We start from the raw sequence: 18,593 nt of genomic DNA on the forward strand, positions 1-18,593 counted from the left end.
ACACAAATTTAGCGTATGCCAAAATACATCAAAAAACGGTTTAATCATTTGCCATGAGGTCAGCTCAGCTCGCCATCCATCAACATAGACACAGAAACGTCATCCCTATACTTCATAGAGTGGCTTACACACGCACCATGGTATGAGTAATTTGCATTACATAGTAATTTCATTTCTTACTAAGGGAACAATAATGGACAAAGTTTGGGAGCTTGTTTCCAATTTGAATTACATACATCAACTTTGTCACGCGTCACAGTCCTAATGCATGTGTTATTTCAGACATGCCCTGTTTTTATTCTTTTAAAAGTTACTGCAAAAATAAATGTCACCAATGTGGAACACATTTGAGGTTGTATAAAAAGTACTCAACTGATATCTCAAAAACAGGTATACATAAGCAGTACATAAGAAAAGACGAGTTTTAATATGAAACAGTAATTAAGTCACATACAACAGAAAAGACACATGGCCAAGTACGTATAAAATGTTACACATTACTAGCAAGCAAGGCTCTATTTATATATAATGAGAGGTACACATATTTAAGCATGAAGGATAGCAAAATTTCTATTAAAAAATAAAATGAAAAAGTGTCAGTCACTGATTTCATTTAAAAAAAAATGTCTCAGAACTAAACACTCACATTAGGTTGTTTGAACATCCCCACAATTTGTAAATGTGAAGTTTACACCCACACGTAATTAGGGCGCAAGACAGATGGGGAAAAGGAAAGGGGTTCACAGGTAGTTTACCTTCATCTCCAACTTGGGCAGCTTGTGTCCATGGGGATGGTGAGAGAGTAGTGCCGCCGCCCCCCCCGCCCCCGCTCAGGGCCAGTTCTGCAGAATGCAGCAGCAGCAAAGCCCCTCCCTGCTCTTAGGCCCTACTTTGGACCAGCAGATGGGTGGCCAAGTCGCTTGTCTGCAGAGTTTTGTAGCCACAGACAACTGAACCTGGAATGGGGGAGAGCTAGTCGCAAGAGGGGGCACTAGTCCTTCCCCAAATTCCAGGAGCGTGGAAGCTAGACTCAGTTACGGCACGAACGAAAGACCTCTTGAGATACCTACCAGGTTTCTATGGCTGAGTTCCACCACTTACGTCTGAATTAAATTGCCCAAATTAATATTTTTGCTCCAATTGTTTCCAGCCCAGAGGTAACGATCCATCCTGATTTATCTCCAAGGCAAACCAAAGGAAAAGAAATGCTCAGTGTGGGTGTTCATCTGTGTGTGCGCGTGACTTGTGGAAACTCACTCTGGTATTTTTTACTTATTGTTGGATTGATCTTCACAGCCATGAAGGCATCTTGCCATTTGCACAACGGAGACCCTAGAATTCCCGGAATGTGTGGCCACAACCAAATTTTGGATTCAGAGCTTTCTAGGTAGGGGACGCTTGTATCCCTCCACTTCAGAATGATGTCTGCCTCTTAAAGTCTTAGTTTCTTGCCGCCGCCGCCCACATCTGGATTAACATCTGCGCAGCTGCCCTGCTGTGGTGGCTGCTATCTGGGAGGCTTCCCCACTGCCTGGGTACATTCCCTTGAGGAGGAGGAGGAGGAAACAGCCAAGTTCCCGTCTGACTTGTGCGCAAAGGGATGGGCAAAGGGGTGCCAGTTTCCCAGCAACTCTTCCCGTTTCTAGGCCAGTGCGTGGAAATTCAAGTCCCCTCAAAACGCTAAAGATGATTTTTTAAAAAATGGCCACTGGGCTGCAAGGGAGCATAGCAAATGCAGCCCCCCCACAACGGATTGCAGCCAAGCTGCTGCTGCTGCTCTCTCAAGGGGGGGGCTGTCCCTCCTCATCCTAATCGCCAGGACAGAACTCAGCCACTGTGCCTGCGGCCACCCGGCCTGGCTCCCCACTCGCGAGGCCCCGCGGCCGGGATCTCGTGCTCAAGGAGCCGCCCGGGGCCCCGGTCCCTAAAGGCCAAGCCGGAATCAGAAGCGGTTCCGGCTCCCGAGGACTCTTCTCCAAGCGGCAGCGCATCTCCCGCATCGCCCCAGCCACCGCTGCGGGGGCCAGCCGACGGCCACGGCGCCCGGCGTTGCAGGGTCCGCGGCTGGGCATCGAAGGGGCAGCGGTGGAAGCAGGCCGCCCCAGGCCGCCGGAGAGAGGTCTACTGAGAAAGCCCGCGGAATCCCGACACTGATCTGCTTACTGCAAAGGCCCTGACCGCCCACTGCGCGGTCAGGAGGAGGCACTGTAAGAGCTGCAGCGCAACCCCGAGGCCGGCCGGCCGGCCGCGCCCCCCGCCAAAGAAGCGCCAGCTGACGGCCCGGCGACCGCCTCGGAAGAGCTCCTGCCGGGGTTCCTCCGCCGGACCTCCCGCCTGTCCGCTGGGGAAAGCTCGGACGCGGAGAAGGAGCGGGCCGGCTCCGCCGAAGACAGCGGCGCGTACCCAAACTGGGCCGCGGTCGGGCTCCGGCCGGCCACGCCATCCTCAGGCCGAACGGCCGCGGAGAGGCGGCCTCGTACAGGACCAGCCCTTCCGTTCGCCTAAGCCAACCTCGCTGTCAAGGCTCTCCACTGGGCAGGAGGCCAGGCGCGTGGAACGCCGGAGTCTCACAACCGCGGCCGCCGGAGGGCCGGGGCGGGCGGGCGCGGGGCTCACGCGTCGGCGTTCAGGGCCGGCGGCCCCGCCAGCTCCCTGGTGCGCATCAGCTGCACGTCCTTGTCCGCCATACAAGCGTCGCAGCCCCAGACCGCCGAGGCCTCCGCGGTGAGCAGGCCGTACGCCGACTCCGTCATGCCCGTGCAGACCCGGTGAAACCACTTCTGGCAGGACGCTTCGCAGAGGATGGCGTCCTGGTCGTCGTTCACCTCGTGGGTGCAAATCCCGCACGGGTAGACCGGCTCGGAGGACGCGTGGCCGTGCTGCGGAAGGTGCAGTGGAATTTTGCTGCCGCCGCCAACCTTCTCCGAACTGCTTCCCTCGGAGGGGCCTCCGTGGGGCAAGCGGGGCTTGTCGGGGGTCCCGTTGGCGTGGGCGCTGTTCAGCTTCTCCACGTGCTTCGGCAGGGCCCCCTCGGGGTTGCCCGCCGGGACGCTCCGATGCCCGGGGGTGGCCTTCGCCTCCGCGCCGCCCGAGCTCAGCGCGTCCTCTGCCCCGTGCGGCGGCGGCGGCGGGTGCTTGTTGGCCGCCGGCTTCGGGGACGGCTTCGCCTGGCCGTAACTGCTGGGCCCGGGAGCGTATGAGTGGTTGGGCTCCGCGGCGGCGCCGCCGAAGGCGGGACTGGCGCCCCGCCCGAAGAGGTCGCGGGGAGGCATCGGGCCGGCGCCCTGCGAGGGCATGTGCCCGAAGTTTTCTCCCGGGCCGGGCCGGAAGGGCTGGCCGGGCGCGGGCGCGGCTTGGCTGGCGGCGGCGGCGGCGCCGTAGGAGGGCTGGCCCCCGAAGCCCGCGCCCTCGGGCGGCCCGAAGGTCACCGCCGGGGGCCTGCTGAAGACCACCCCCGCCGGGCCCGGGGCGAAGGGGTGCGGCGAGTTCCGCAGCGGGTAGGCGGGCGCCCCGTACGGGGAGGCCATGCGGGGCAGCAGGTGAGGCGGCATCCTGAAGGCGTTGTAGCCGCCGAAGCCGGCGTATCCGGGGCCGGCGGCGAAGTAGGCGCTCCCCGCGGGCTTGTAGGGGGCGGCGGCGGCGGCGGCGGCGTAGCTGTCATCGAAGGGGTTGGCCGCGATCAGATGGTCGGCGCTCGGGTTGGGCGGCGGGGCGTACTCGGAGGGAGGCGCGGGGAAGGGGGCCCCCTGCGGGGGGCAAGAGGAGACCCCTGAGCCCCGCGGGAGGGCAGCCCCGGGCCCGCGCGGGGGGCCGGCCGGCCGGGCGCCCCCCGGGACCCGCCTTCCGCCCCCCCAGGGCCAGCCCAGCCCGGCGGGAAGGGGCGCCGGCGCCCCGGCTTACCTGCGCACTGGCCTTGCGCTTCTTCTTGTCGGGGCTGCCCAGCTGCAGCGCGGCGCCCGCCAGGCCTTCCAGGCCGCCGTCTCCGCCTGCAAGAGCCAAGCGCACGGCTCCGTATCGCCGCTGCCCGCGCCCCCGCCCGCCCCGGCCCGCCCCCCGCGCCCGCCCCACCCCCGCGCGGCACCTCGGGGCCTCTTGAGCGCCGCGGCGGGCTCCTTCTCGTGGTCCGCGGACATCGCCGGCGCAGCATCGCGGCCCGCCCCGCCGGGCAGGCGCAGCAGCGAGGCATCCGGCGACCGCGACGCGCAGCCCGGCCCGGCGCGGCCCGGCCCTCCGCCGCTGCGCGCGGGGCGGGGCGGGGCGGGGCGGCGCGGCCGCTCTCTCCCTGCCCGCCTCGCCGGGCCCCGCCGCCGCCGCCAGCAGCGCCCTCCTCGGGCCGGAGCCGGGGGGGCGCCTCCGCCCCGCCCGCCCGCCAGGCGCGCTCCCGCAGCGGGGGCCGCCGGGGACCCCAGACGCGGCCCGGTTCGCCCCCCCCCGTGCTGCGAAGGCCGGGAAAGAAGACAGGCGCCCCGCGGGGGACACAGGCCAGCGGTCACTACAGGAAACTTTTATTTCGACTGTGCAATCCATCTGTGTAAGACAGCAGTTCCATAAACACTTTGGCATTTAAACCTCTACGCATTTTTGGCATGATGTTTGTGCTAACATTAGGACAAGCCTGGGAACGGGTGAGGGGTGAGGGAGGAACACACGGTAAACGTTCACTAGGCTATCAAAGGAGTTTTTTTTTAAAATCCACATTATAAGCAAAACGTTAAAAAAGACATCTTAAAAGGTACATTCATTATCAGGCAGCCGCCGGCCGTCCTCGCGCAATGGAATTCACGGAGCTGATCCCCTGAGTCAAACAGAAAACTAACGTAACTCAGCTCCGTCCTCCATTCGCCAGCCAGCCGTTGGCGCCCTTCAAGAAAACAGCAGGAGTGGCGGGACCCAGAACACCCTTGGCCGGAAAGCTCCACCGGGCTCCGCACTTGCAATTCATTCACATCTTCGGAAAGACCACAGAAGCGAGTTTGTTCTAAAGGGCCGTTCAGCACACCGCCAGGCCGATGGAACGGGCTGTTTGTGGCGCAGCAGCAGAAGCGAAACGCAGCCCCTTTCCTTCCGCTTGGCCCAGTTCCCATCTAGGGGGGGTGGAGGTTGCCCCAAGGGTTAGGGAGAGCGCCTGCAAAGCACACCCCGGCAGCGAGGCTCGCGCTTGCTCGTGTTGGCACAAGCGGACCGACCGCAGCATTAGAGCCCGGATGCGACTGCTTTCAGAGAGCCACTTGTTTCTTCTGCTCTGGTTTTAGCCGCTCTCCCGGTCCGATCTCGGGGCTTTCCCCCCAGGGCACAGGTGAGCGCTGTTGCCCTTTCCTGAGACGCGAGGCGGCCGGGGCGTGTGAGGAAAGGCCCTGGCGGGGCTACTACAGACCCCTTTTCCTGAGGCTTCACTATGCCACTCTTGGGGGCGGGGCAACCTGGCAGCAAGGGAGCTTTTCAGAACAGGGAGGGTAAAAGCAGCGGCGAGACAATTCTGCCCGAAGAAATGCCTCACAGAAAAAAACAGCCGACCTTGCAGCGACGATGCAAGCCAGGATTCTAAAACACCCCGAGGATCAGATGGAAAAACAGAAACCTCTTTTTAAGAGACAGATATTTTCAGGAAACAGAAGAGTTTCCAGAACAAAATTAAGCCAGCTGTCTTATCCTGAAAGCTGGGGTTGAGGGTCGCGCCAAGGACGGTGCCGTGGTTTGCCGAGCATGCCGTAACTGGTGGGGTTCATGTAGTACACGCTCTATACAAGGTGGCTAGCAGGTGGCAGTGGCTGAGTCCACACAGCACAGCTGTGGATGGAGTCTGAGCCCCGCCAGTGCAAGTCAGAAGGGCAAGCACCCCTTGTGCCCGGAGGAGGGCGGAGAGCCGTTCTGAAGTCACATCTGGCGGCCAGAAGGACCTGCAAACTGTACACACAGACACACCGTGCCCCGATCTGGCTCTTTGCTTGGTATCGTGTGGACAATATGCCACTGAACTGATATTTGGAAAAGTGGCCTTCACCCAAGGAGCAGTTTTCTCCTCCCCAAGAATGTAGGACTTGATCACAGGTGTTCCCACAAAAGCCAGCTGCTGCACCTGCCTGTGTTGCTGATGGCAAAACGGCAAGCTCAGCGTTTGCACTTAGGGGCGGGAGGGGGGCTGCAATTCAGGGAACGCTTCCAAAATGCTTTCTTGGGATGTCCCACAGGAACTCATGGGGTCGGATGCTGCCTAGAGAGCACAGCTGCACCCCTTAGGCCCCACTGGGTTCAAAAGAAGAGGGCAGGAAAGCAGCAATTTTGCTAGGAAAGTCCTCCCCAGCTCCGAAAAGCAGCCTCCCGGCGAGAGTCAACCTCGCCCCCACCCCAGGCCCACCCAAGCTTGCCCTAAGAGGAAGGAAAGACCACCAGCCCCCTCCGGATACAGGCGGGGGAGGCGCAGGAAAAGAACGTGCCGATTCGAGAGAAAAGAATGGCGAAAGCAAAGAAAGGTCACCTGCCTGTCCAGCACAGGCCCCAGCGCTGAGGGGACCGTACACATCTTTGGTTTTCCTCATTTGCTGCAACGCAACCTGGGACCGACACCACTCCCGCACTCGCAGATCACCCCCTCTGGAGCTGACTCTTTGGGGACTCGGGAGAAAAGGACCCGAGGCAGCCCGCCGGACGGGCCAGCTGCAGGGAATCTCCCCTGGCCAGAAAGCCGCCGCTCCAGCCCACCCCCCTGTGGCCGGCAAGGGGGTCCGGCGCGCGCAGGACACCCGGGAGGGGCTCCGAGTGGGTCCTTCCGCCCCAGCTGCTGTAAACGAGGGGCCCTGGCGCTGCCTCATCCTACCCGGAAGAGGTCGGAAAGTGTCAATATTCACAGCAAACAAGTCTTTGGAGAAGAAGGGGGTCACCACAGCACATCGGCCCTCGGAGTGTATTGCGACGAAGCTCAGCAAGCCGCCCAAAAGCCGCCTGCGAGAGCAGGCGTTATTTCACGGCGCGGCAGCCTCAGCTTTGCCCAACAAGACCCCCAAATCAATCTTTGGCAAGACGAGCGTCCTTTTCTTCAGCAAGGATATATAAAACATCTAGAAATATTCTCTCTACTACTCAATAGAATTGCTGAAGGAGAGGAAAACAAAATTACACTTGAAATCTTTGGAGCTGAGAAGGTCTTACTCCACTTTCATAAAAAGATTCTGGCAGCCGTAGTCACACTGTAAGCCTAGCCTACCCGGTCCGCTCCTATTCTGCATTTGGTTCTCGGCTCCTTTGGGTTAACATCTACTTAGGCAATAAAATCATTCAATGCTATAGTTTTTAACTAGCTCAATTATCTTTTGGGGAAAATATGCAGCTTTTCCACAGAACATTCTTTGGTACAAGATTATTATTTCCTTTAAAGCCTTTGCATCAGAAAGTGGTGGGAAAGGCAGTGTTGCCTTGGCCACCACTGGCCAGCCAACAGAGCGGCCTCCAGTCTCTTCCAAGGCCGCAGGCCAGCTCGCTGCCGTCAGGCGAGGGACAGGGAGAGCTGGGAAGGGGCTCAGCAAGCCCACCACCCTTCAGGCTGACATCCTACCACCCTAACCGGGCATCTCTTGTCATCTGCAAGAGGCCCAGGGAGTCACACCTGGGATGCTTCAACACACCTTTTCTAAGTGGAAACAGAAGGGAACTGCACCAGCCGCCTACAGCTTTGGCGAACACGGACCTCTCTCTTTTGCTCACATTCACTCGATCACTTGCGCGCTCGCTCACTCGTCAACTTCAAAACAAAACAAAACACGAGATACCCTGTCAGTTTGCCTCACAACGCGCAAGACAGCTTAAAAGTAACAAACTGCACCCTGAGTACAGGAAAACAATAACACTAGAATAACTTTAAACGGAGGTAGTATAAAACAGGAGTTGCGTGGGAACAAGGCTCTTTCCAAGAGGGGCGCTCCACTGTGCCTTTAGGGGAGAGGGGCTCCGCCAGAGCTCATGCGCCCATGCAGAGCGCCCACCTGTGGGCTGTGTCCCAAGCCAAAGGCCTCCCAATGCTTAGGACCTGCTGGGGAAACCTGTGGGGGACCCCAGACCCGACCTGCAGAGCACACGTAAGGCCTCTTTCTGTACTCCGGAGAAACTTCACAAATAAGGCAAGCAGTGAGTTCGTGCTATCTCTAATGGAAGGCACCGTTACTGCCAGGGCTATCCCCTGGCCTGGCCAAACTGGGGGAACCATCTGGTCAAGAGGGCACGGCGGAGGCGGGGGGGAAAGGGCCTCCAATCCCCCAACCATGGACACCAGAAGAAGGCACTGTCAAGGCAGGTGGGGCCCTCAGGGCTTGGAGGCAGAGCCGCCTGCGCCCTCTGCCCCGGCCCCTCGGGCACTCCTCCCCAGGCCAGTGGGGCCGCCCCCTCTGCTTCCCAACACAACTCCTTGGCTCACACGCACACACTCGCGCTCTGCACATTCTGGGGGGAAAGGACACAGGGCCGCTAGGAAGTCGTCATCATCGGCAGCACAGCCAAGGGCAACTCCTCCACGCGAGCAAATGAGGTAACGCGATTGCTTTCTTTGGAGTTTGCCTCTGGCAAACTGAGGTAGATATCCAAGCAAAGGGGCCACCTTTGCTCCAGTGACGGAGAAGAGGGCGATTCCTGCTCTCCTTTCACATTTTTGCGTGCCAGACATTCACAAGGAAAGAAAAACACAAAGAGGCGACGGAAACATGGGCTGCCTGCTGGTCCTCGGGCATCCCGCTGGAAGCTCGGCCTCCCGGTTCATTGTCCCCTGCAAGATGCCCCCTCGCCGTCGCCTGCCAGCGGCCCACAAGGAGGAACCGGTGGCGGCTGGAGCGGCCTGGGGACAGGACACCCAGCTGTCAAGTGCGAGTCACTGCCTGGAAAGGGATCCGCGGCCCCGAAGCCGGCAGGGGGGTGCAGCTCCTCGTTGGACTCGTGGGAGAACCTCCCCGAATCCCCGGTCTCGTGGCTGCCTTGGCTGTTGGCTGAATGCTCTGTGTCGGTCCCCAGGCTGCAGGTCACTCGCTTACTCAGCTGCTGCTCCTCGCCGATCAGCACGGCTGCCCCTGACCGGTACCGGCACGATGCTGAAGCCAGTCGCCTTGGGGCCTGCAGGAAGAACAAAACCCGGATGTCTGATGCGGCTCATTCTGAGCACGGGCTAGTTCAGCTTTGTGAATGGAGCATTCCTCACTCGCAACTTTGGCTGAATGCAACACTTGGGAACGGGACCCCTTCTCTTCTTGGGCCAACCTGCTGCCGGGGGGAGCCCCTGAGGCACCTGTCCTCGCTGCGCAGAGTGACTGGGTCCTTGCACATTACCTGTATCTGTGACTGAGGATCCCGAGGGAAGATTTCTCTAAAGGAGCAGGAGAAATTAAACAAGCGACTGCTCTGCCCCGGGAGCTCTGGCAGCGTTTGCTCCAGGTCCAGAGGGCCCTGGAGATGCCAGCTGGAGAGAACCGCCCTGCTACCCCTCCCAGCACATGCAGGTGGGTAGCATGAGCCCAGGCACCCTAAAGGTCACTTGCCCTACCAGTTCCAATTCTCAGGGGCCTGGCCTGCCCCTGCTCTGGCAAAGCCTGCTGGGACTCAAGGATGCCTCACCTTCCATCTTCAAGGAAGCCTGCAGCCCAGGGGCAGCCCAGTCCCTTTGCAAGCAATCCAAGAGCACAATCTGCCCAACACTTGCAAGAATTGCACGTGCCGCCTAGCTGCAACCACACAATGGTCCTGTGAGGTAAGCTGGACTTCCTGCCCAGGTACTGCCAGGCTGAGGGAGGGGGGATTGCCCAGGGGTGTTGAGGGAACTCACAGGAGAGGCGAGATCTGAAGCAAGGGCTTCACGGCTGCAAGATAGATGTTTTGGTTCGGCTGCCACCTCTGGAGAGCATGGTTGGGGACAGGAATGACCGGCTAGGAGACCCCACCACCCCGCTTTTCCAGGCACCTTAGTGTAATGGGGGAGGAACCAGGGAATGGAAGTGTGGGCCCAGCAAGGGAAGGCAGACTTCTCCTGCCCTGGACCAAGAGGCTGTGCTCTCACCTCCTCTGCTTTCTCCTTCTTAGAGCGATGGAAGAAGAGCCATTTCTTCTTGGCGCTGTTCTTTGTGACTGGACCAAAGCGGTTTATAATAAGGTCAGTTCCACCCTAAAAGGGGAAGAGACTCTTGTATTACTGACTGGAAAAAGGGGAGGGAGGCAGGGCAGGCCCACAGACTGGTTCCCAGGACCACTCCCCATAGGTCAACTTTGGTCTGAGGACACACCCCTGGACACTCTTATCCGGGTGCACTTCATGGAACTTACTCCTGGGTAAGCATGCAGTGGACAGTGGTTTAAGTCTTGCAACTCCTTAGTGCCCATCTCATTTGCAAGGAACCTGGATTTCTGCCCAGAGGACAAAGAGGCCCAAGGAACTCTCCCCAAGAGCAGCTAGTGGAAAGGTAGCCACAGTCCTTCTATGAGGCTATGGAGGCATCTAATTTCCTTTCTTGGAATGTTTATCCCACCAGTTGCTGCTAATACTAAAAAATGCAGATAAACCACCAAACATGGAGTCCACAACACAAGTAAGGGCAGACCCAAAGGCAAAAGACATCACATCCCAGCTGAATGAAACCACTTTAGCAGTGAGTCAACCAAGTGCCCCTTGAACCGAAAGGCCTTTGCTGCTCTCCTGCGTGAGGACCTCTCTCCAAGATTTTAAAAAGCTGGGAAGATCAGGCAGGAGGAGGCCTTTTCCCACACTGATTTACAATCACACATGAATAAAATGTGCTGCATATACGGCTGGGTTGGACAGTTACATTGATTTGATCTCACGTCAAGGCATAAACACCCTCCTATCAAAGGAATATTTATTCCTTTCCTTTCCCTCAATCCCTTGGGGACTTAGATCCAGGACACCTGGGGAACCTCCTCTTGATCCAGCCTGCTCATTCCCTCTTAAGATCCACTGGAGAGGTCTTCCCTTTCTTTGTCCAGGTCAAAGGCAGGACTGTCGGGCTTCTCCATGGTGGCCTCCAGACCATGGAAGACCTTGTCCCATGAGATCTGTCTGGTGCCCTCATTTGCTGAACTTCCTTTGTGTGATTCTTCAGTGGGATTAACTAACTGTTTTGCTATAAGCCACCTCAAAAATTGCAAATGAACCAGAAAAGCAAACATGTCCTTTGTACCTTGGCATCCAGAAAGCTGCTCCCTACCATCGTGGGCAACAGAGATTCCTCATTCTCCGCCAAGCCTTCCAGAGTTTTGGCTCCCTCGTCGGCCCTCGTAGAAGAGTGGTGGCTGCGAGCGAGCTGATCGGGGCTGGACCGGCTGCTTTTTGAAGGTGTTGCTTTCCTGGGCAAGAGGAAGTCAGACGTTGGCCTGCCGGTGGAGACCAATGTCCTCCAGCTGAAGGCTGACTGCTTGCTAAGCTCCAATTACAGCAACCAAATTCTGAACAAAGGCATGTCCACTGGCAATGTAAGCGCTGGATCTGACCCTGACTAGGCATCAGATTATGGGCAGAGGGGCAGGGAGGAAGAGGAAGCTGCACATATACGAGTTCCCTCCTATCGTTACAACTCCCCCTCTGACCTCTGATCTTCGCCTTTTCCATCCACCACTCCTTTGAAATGTACAAGTCCACTGCAGGAGTGTGTTAAGAGAAAGAAAGTTTGCCCAAGCAGTCTCCCTTTATGGTCAGAATGGGGTAGCCAAACAAGAGCTTGACCAGTAGTCACTGGGTCATTCTGACTGTGTCCCGAAAAGCTGGGACCAAACTATTATGACTTTGCACACATCCCAGTAAGGATTTGCTACTGGTCTGTGTACACAAATATCAATGCACTCTCATATCCTGCATTGGTGCTGTGGGCCTGATACTTCCCACCCAGCCTTTCACACACACACAGCCAACAGGTCTTACCTTGCTTTGCCACGGTAGATCAGGATAAGGACGCAGACCAAGATGCATACCAGAGCAATGGAAACACCTGCAATTATGCCCGTCATTGACTTCTGGTCCAACTGGTAAGAGCCAGAAAGAGCTGGAACAAGGAAACAGGCACGTCTATCCCAGTGCCCTCGGGGAGATACCCACAGCAAGAAAACACACTACACACTGTGCCAGGCTGCCAAGCTGCCCTTTCTAGGATGAGAAGAGCTTGTAGGATAGAGGGTGGAAGGACATGGCAGCCAGTGAGCAGTGGGGCCGTGTGATGCATGCAGGCTGGGCTGGGAGACGTGGGGCTCACTTGTGTCAGCCTCTGCTGAATCCAGGCGTTTAGGTCTTTGGTTTGACTCTGATGGCTCCTTTGGCAGGACTGCAAGTTCCACCGCGCTAGAGAAAGGCCCTTCACCAACTTCATTGGATGCAGCAATTTTGATGAGGTAGACATTTCCTGCCCTGAGGTTCTCCAGCAAAGCCATGGTTATTGTTCCTGCAGGGAGGAAGGAGACAAGATGATGTGCCAACCATTATTGTCTCCTTGGATGACCAGTGCCAAACTGCACGGTGCCTGGCACAGCACCTCTGCTCCCTCTCTGATTCTTCTTGAGATTCTTCATCATAGCACAAGTTCACTAAGAGATCTATGACTGACCAATAAGACATCATGTTACAGAATGGCAGCAAAGCACCTCTCATTATCATAGCGGGACTTGTAAAAGAGAGCGTCCCAAGTTTTGTAAACCAAATTCCAGTGTTTTACTTGTGCTTCAAATGCTTCACTTGAAGCCCCAGATTCCATCAGCCCGGCAGACCAGGGCTGCCTCCGGGGCAATGCGTGTAGCAGCCACAAGGCCAGGGCTGCACAAATAAGCAAGGACCAGGAAGGTGGGAGGGCACTACTGTCAGCACACAACTTTCAGAGTCTGCAGGCTCCCACTCACCTTCCCGATGCAGGACTTGCCACTCGCCTGCAATCCAAGCTTTCCTGGATGTGTAAAGGATGGTGTAGCGGGAGATGAGGATTCCGATGCCAGCCGGTGGCTTCCAGGAGACCAAGGCTGTGTCCTCTTCAATCAGCGTCACCTTCACTCCCAGTGGTGGACCGGCTGGGGCTGTGGGCATGGACAGGCCACCAATGGAAACCTCCAGAGTCTGTGCCTCCAGAGTCCTCATCTGGTAGACTCCGAGAGGCTGTGTGGGGAACCTGCTTGTCCCCAACCCTTCCAGCACGCAGAGGAGAGCAGTGGGGTTCCCCTGTGGGCCGGCTGGATCCTCAGTCAAGGGGTGCCGGGCAGCCTCTTCCTCACCTTCTGGGAGGGTGGTGTGGTAAACCACCGGACTCCACGGGCTGGAGAGCTGATCCACATGCAGCCGAACAGCAAACTCATACTTGGTATTTGGCTCCAACCCTTGGACCGTCAAGTGAGTCTCTGACCTGGACATAAGGAACAGATTAGTGGGAGAGGGACAGCGCTGGATCCCTGCTTGCTGCTTTTTGCAGTCCTCCTTGAGTGTACAACAGGGAGGACACGCTTCAACCCTGCCACAGGAGAGGTTCTTTTGGGAGGAAGTGCAGCATTAGCCTGGCCGGTACCAGCGGAAGAGTTCCCCTTGGGTCTTCCCAGCCAGAAGCCCTGGGCTGCTTCTCCAGCTGCCAGCAGGCCCACGTCCTGTAACTGAGGTAGTAGGGGCAGAGGCAGTCTATTCACACTGAACCACCAGCACCCACAAAAGGCCATGGCCAAATCCCAACGTCCCCATTGAGAGATTGCTACATATGAGATCTTTTATCTTAAGCACATTATAACCTAGATTAGCTGGCTTGGTGCTTCATGCAGGCTAGTCGCCAGGCCTCCTCAAGACCACATCCTGTCCAAGGACCAGGCCTGGAGAACAAAGACATCTGTGGAGAAGGCCTGGCTTGTGCAGGAGCCACCTTCTGAACCACAGCTGAGTCCCTGATCCTGCCTTGTCTGAGCGGGAAGGGTCCCGACCAGCTCCTTGGAGGGGACGCAAGGCAAGGATGGAGCAGGCGGAGAAGAACTACGTACGTCTGAAGATAGAGGACCAGGGAAGCATTCTGCAGCCCCACGGGGTGACAGCGGAGAGTGTAGTTGATGACCTGTGCTGAAGTGAAGGCGGGCCGCCCCCAGTGCAGGAAAACGGAGGAGGAAGAGTTTGCTTTGGCATAAAGATGGTGGGGTGGCGGAGGGGGTGGCACCAGGCGGTCCCGGACAGCTGCAGAGAGAGGAGAGTGCCTCAAGCGTGATAGAGCCAGATCAGGGTCCTGCCTTTCCCAAGGAGTAGTGGTGACCTGATGGCTCAGCATCGGAAGTCTAACCAGCGAAGAGCCCCCCACGCCACGCCACGCCACGCCAAGCCACACCACGCCAATTTTTCCCTAGCCCAAAGCAATCAAGACCCGGTGCCTGAGACTGCTTTCCTCCTCCCAACTACCCTTTCTTTAGACTGCCTCGTTACCGACCCCTGTAAATTGCAGCAGGGGCATTTGGGGCTAAGGAACAGGACAGAAAAGCTTCAAGCCAACCATCCGTTATTCTGAATCCACATCATCCCATTCCCAGACTTCACAATGTCTGCATAACCTAAAAAGCCTCTGAAAGCAACCATTGCAGCAGAAAAGCGAGCTGGAGACTCACACACGCAGCCGGGGGTGCTGACAGTCTGGTCTGCCTCATAGCCTTCCTCCATGCTGTTGTACGCCAGCAGCCGGACGTGATACTTCCTTCTGGGGTCTGGACAGTGTTGAAGAACAGTTGCTCAGTTCATCAGGACCCAACACTGGGAGGGAAACTCAACATTCCTGATCCTTAGCCAGTTTGTAGACTGGCCTCCTCCAACATGGTGCTCTTGGCACCCCCGGAATTCCGCTAGCATGGCCTGATTAGAGAGGTCTCACCCTCCTCCAACAGCAGCCCCAGATTTGCCCCTTGGACTCCTTACTGCTCTTGACTGTGTCTGGCTCCATGGCCATCAGTCTCCTCTCCAAAGATCCTGCACAGGGACCCCATGAACGCAGCAGCGGACCCAATCCACCGGCTGGGAGAGGGCTTAGAATGGGGGAGCCCTATGTTCACACCCCTTGGAATACAGCTGAGGGTCAACCTCTCCTCCAAATCTACCTGAAAAGGAGAACTTAGCTGCATCCTTACAATTTGTGGAGCTTTGATGCTTCACACATGACCCAGTCCTATAGTCAACCTCCCCTCAGAGGCACTGTCCCCAAACTACTGGGCTATGGGGGAGGCAGTTAAGGAGTTCACTGCCCACGCTGGACAAAGATTGGGCCGGCCAAAGCTTCGTCCCCCTCTTCCAGCCAAGGGTCCTTTATCTGCTGGCATCCGGCCAGCCTCCTCCTGCAGCAGAACACCAGAGGGGGCCCTTCCTCTTCCTCTGAAGAAGCCACGGGCTTGGAGGGGCTGCACGAAAATGGTCACCGTCATTTCTAGCAAAACTTGGTGGGAAGAGACAACTGTCGAGACAACCAGGCCTGTGGAATCCAGCAAAGACCATTTATGCTCAGCGCTGCAGAAGAAGGCACTAGTTTTGGTCCCCTTGCTGGAAAAATGGGGACAGATCAGCAAATCTCAACCAAGACTGCCTACCTCCAAGAAGGGCATCTCTTTACAGATTTTTCCCTCAAAGGTGGCACTCTAGCCTCTGAAAAGCCCCCCCCCCCGTCTTTCAGCTGCTCTGTTTTGTGAGCCTCCAAAGGGGGCCGAAACGAGGCAACACGTCAGGACTAGATAAAACAAAGGAGGAATCCGAGGTCAGGACCACAAGCAGCCTAGCCCTAACCCTCTCCTTGGCACCTTCTCATTCCTAGCTGATAAAGGTTTGGGGAAGCAAAGGTGGCGGGGGGAGGGTGTCAGCCCTCTGAGGCAGGCCAGTCAGGAATCAGATGACGCAATGAGTATGCAACTCCACTGCTGTGCCATATAACAAGATTTTTGGAAGCCCACTAGAGTTCCCTCCACGCAGAGTCAAGTGGGGTCTCTCACATGCTTCCCACTTTCCCAGGGCTGAGATTTCATTCATTGTTTCATGCTCTTTTGTCATCTCTGTCTCCTTCTACAGGGGGTGGGCAAGAGGCAACATTTTATTCATTAGGCCTTTTTAAAAAATCTTGGAAGATCCATTTCGAAGGTATGCACGTTGGGGCATTAATCTGTATCAGTTTGCAAAGAGGCTGGATGCGTGATCTCCAGATCAAAACTTGTCAACGCTTAATGTGAGATATAACACGGATCTCCCATTGCCCGTGGATGCTTTCAGTTGTAAGAATCAACATCCAGGAGCAACCCTTCTTACAGGGAGGCTGGCTGGCAACAGCCATTCATTTTCAGGCTGAACTAAGAAGTTTAGCAAAGGAAAATTGCAAGTGAACTCGCTGGGATTCTGAAGACTGTTCTAAGAGCTGCTGAGCTGTTGGCCTTTAAGGGAAGGGGGGGGGCAGGGCTCTCCACCAAATGTCCAATGTAGACTTTGGTGTTTCTGTGAAAGTTGAGTCCTCCAGCCATTGTTGAGATGGCCAGAGTCTGGCTGGAGCCCCCAAGACAATCCCCTCCCCTCTTCTGCACAATAAACTCCAGATAATCACTGAAGAAGAAGCCAGCAGCCAGGCTGCTCTGACATCTGGGTCGTGGCCTTTGACCCAGGATCTGGGACTCCCCAAGCCTGTTCCGTCCGGAGGAGCTGGCGAGGGGGAAGGGTGGGAACAGCCCAGCAGAGAGAAACCCGACCCTCAGAAGCTCAGGGGTGTAAAGGCACTAGAGGCCGATTAGGAGCGAAGGCTGAGCGCAAACAGGATTCATCTGACCACGTCCGGCAAGAGGGCCCAGCTGCGCAAACCGAGGGAGGGGGAACTCTGCTGGCCACTTCGAGCCCTTATTTATTTATTTAGTTTTCAAATGTATACATGCTGCCCCTCTCACTGTACAAGTTACTTCCTTCCAGCAGTGGGTTCTACTGATCCCAACAAAATTATTCATTGTTGCGATTTGCAGCCATTCTGGAAACTGCTTGAATTTACTGCGAGGAGGAGCCACACACCTCAGCTGGCCACTGTTTCCTCTGTGGGGAGACAAAGGGCGCGCCAATTACTCCTTTCCGGCAGCGTCCTGTGAAAAGTTGGCTGTGCCTCCCCTCTCCCCACCGCGGGGACCAATCCCTGGAGGGGATCCACAAGCTTCCTGCCTCCTTGCACAAGCAGAGGAGGACGGAATCTGGCCCAGGAAAGGTCTGGCTTCTCGCCCCCCTGCCTGGCTTTGTCCTTTCCCAGGAAGGGGGCCACCCCACCGGCAGTAAAAAGCACTGCTTCTCTTTCTGGAGCTGCTGGGGGGCACACTCCTGGGCTTCTATGCCAGTTCAAAATGCCTCCATTTTCCTTTGCTTTGAGGAAGAACTTCTTTGGAGTCCATGGGGTTCTCTGAGCTTGGTTCTTTTCTTGCAAACGTTTCATTACCCGGCCGGGTAACATCTTCAGTGCTAAAATGGGATGGGGTTTGCTCTCTATTTATGTGCTGTGGCCTGCCCTGCAGAACTTCTTGTGCCAATGTGGTGCCAAGCAGTAGGATGCAGAAAGCCTCCAGCTGGCATCCACTGATGGGACAGGAGCGGCCCTGCTTACGGTCCAGGGGCACCACCAGCGTTTTGGGAGGGGCCAGCCACTCTCTCCCCCAACCCACCTCCCAGGGTTGTTGCAAGGATGGAACGGGCCCCGGGCATCCAGGGAGATGTCCTCAAGATCTCCCGTTGGTCCTACTTCTGGCCTGCGTGGGGAGGGCCTGGGGAGATTCTCCTGCCAGACAGGGAGCCCGGGGGCAGATTTCTTCCTTCCTGTGGCTGGAACAACGGGGGAGGGGGGGCGCTGTCAGAGCTGCACCCACAGCCCATCCCTCCACCGGGGGCTTTCTCATTTAAGGCTTTATTCAATCCCCGCGCAGCCTGCCTCGGCTACACTGATGTCCCTGTTTCCTGACAGCCAATAGCTCCCTACGTGATGGCCAACTGCTGGTCCGCCCCATCTGAAGAGGCTTCTCTTGTTACAGGAAAGTAGAAGGAAACCCCCTGCTACCCCCAAGAAACACCTTCACAAGACCCTCCAAATGGTTGCTAAAAATGCCCCCATCTTCCCTGGGACAAACACTCCCCACAGAAAGGGTGGCTTTCAGCCCCGCAGCGAGAAATGGATTAAAAATGTGCACGGAAGAAACAAATTCTTTCTGGGAAGGGGGCTACAGAACAAATCCCCCCCCCTTTCCAGAGACCACCCTGATCTGGTGAGCACTTTCCTGCAAGGGATGGATCTTTTTTTCTTGTGAGAGTTGATTTTACAACAGCACTTTGATTGGCTTCTGGATCACTTACATTTGGGGATTGTTCTACTGATGGCGATGTGTTGTGGTTCTTGTGAAATGGGTGGCATACAAACATCTATAGAAAATAAATAATATAAATAAAACCAAAACAGTATGGAGTCACTTTGGCTGCCCTCACATGTGATACCTTACGCACCCAGAGAGGCAAGATTATGGCTTCTGGTGATGACCGCAAAGCTTGGTTTTCAAATGCTTCCAACCAAGAGTTAGCAAGCCGTGGTCTGAAGGAGGCTGGCCAACGGCCCTTCGAGCCACCCAGTTTGACAGGA

General features: G+C 56.7%; 2 protein-coding genes across 2 annotated transcripts in view; both read right to left on the reverse strand.

The window, feature by feature from the left end:
* Positions 1–24: 24 nt before the first annotated feature.
* PYGO1 (pygopus family PHD finger 1) lies at positions 25–4,320 on the reverse strand. The gene is made up of 3 exons (XM_088148205.1): positions 4,082–4,320; positions 3,901–3,986; positions 25–3,746 (listed from the first exon to the last, which is right to left on the reverse strand). The coding sequence occupies exons 1-3, from the start codon at positions 4,131–4,133 to the stop codon at positions 2,613–2,615; spliced, it is 1,272 nt and encodes a 423-aa protein (XP_088004331.1). The 5' UTR covers positions 4,134–4,320; the 3' UTR covers positions 25–2,612.
* Positions 4,321–4,484: 164 nt separating this feature from the next.
* The window catches only part of PRTG (protogenin), a 42,827-nt gene continuing 28,718 nt past the window's right edge, over positions 4,485–18,593 (reverse strand). The window contains 11 exon segments of the mRNA XM_088148192.1: positions 4,485–8,892; positions 8,894–9,090; positions 10,028–10,132; positions 11,163–11,328; positions 11,900–12,020; positions 12,228–12,413; positions 12,865–13,035; positions 13,231–13,358; positions 13,975–14,161; positions 14,584–14,679; positions 18,314–18,379. Coding sequence (XP_088004318.1) covers positions 8,841–8,892; positions 8,894–9,090; positions 10,028–10,132; positions 11,163–11,328; positions 11,900–12,020; positions 12,228–12,413; positions 12,865–13,035; positions 13,231–13,358; positions 13,975–14,161; positions 14,584–14,679; positions 18,314–18,379 — 1,475 coding nt within the window. The 3' untranslated portion in view covers positions 4,485–8,840.

The sequence above is a fragment of the Python bivittatus genome, unplaced genomic scaffold, assembly GCF_059951505.1.
Source record: "Python bivittatus isolate LINGU-HERP-01145 unplaced genomic scaffold, Pbiv_v1 ctg000530_np1212, whole genome shotgun sequence".
NCBI classification, from domain to species: domain Eukaryota; kingdom Metazoa; phylum Chordata; class Lepidosauria; order Squamata; family Pythonidae; genus Python; species Python bivittatus.

Excerpts from the sequence above, each read along its gene's own strand:
- PYGO1 (XM_088148205.1), bottom strand. The coding sequence starts at position 4,133 with ATGTCCGCGGACCACGAGAAGGAGCCCGCCGCGGCGCTCAAGAGGCCC. Across the intron at positions 3,987-4,081 it reads GGCGCTCAAGAGGCCCCGAG|GCGGAGACGGCGGCCTGGAA; the intron begins GTGCCGCGCGGG and ends TGGCTCTTGCAG. Across the intron at positions 3,747-3,900 it reads AGCGCAAGGCCAGTGCGCAG|GGGGCCCCCTTCCCCGCGCC; the intron begins GTAAGCCGGGGC and ends TGCCCCCCGCAG.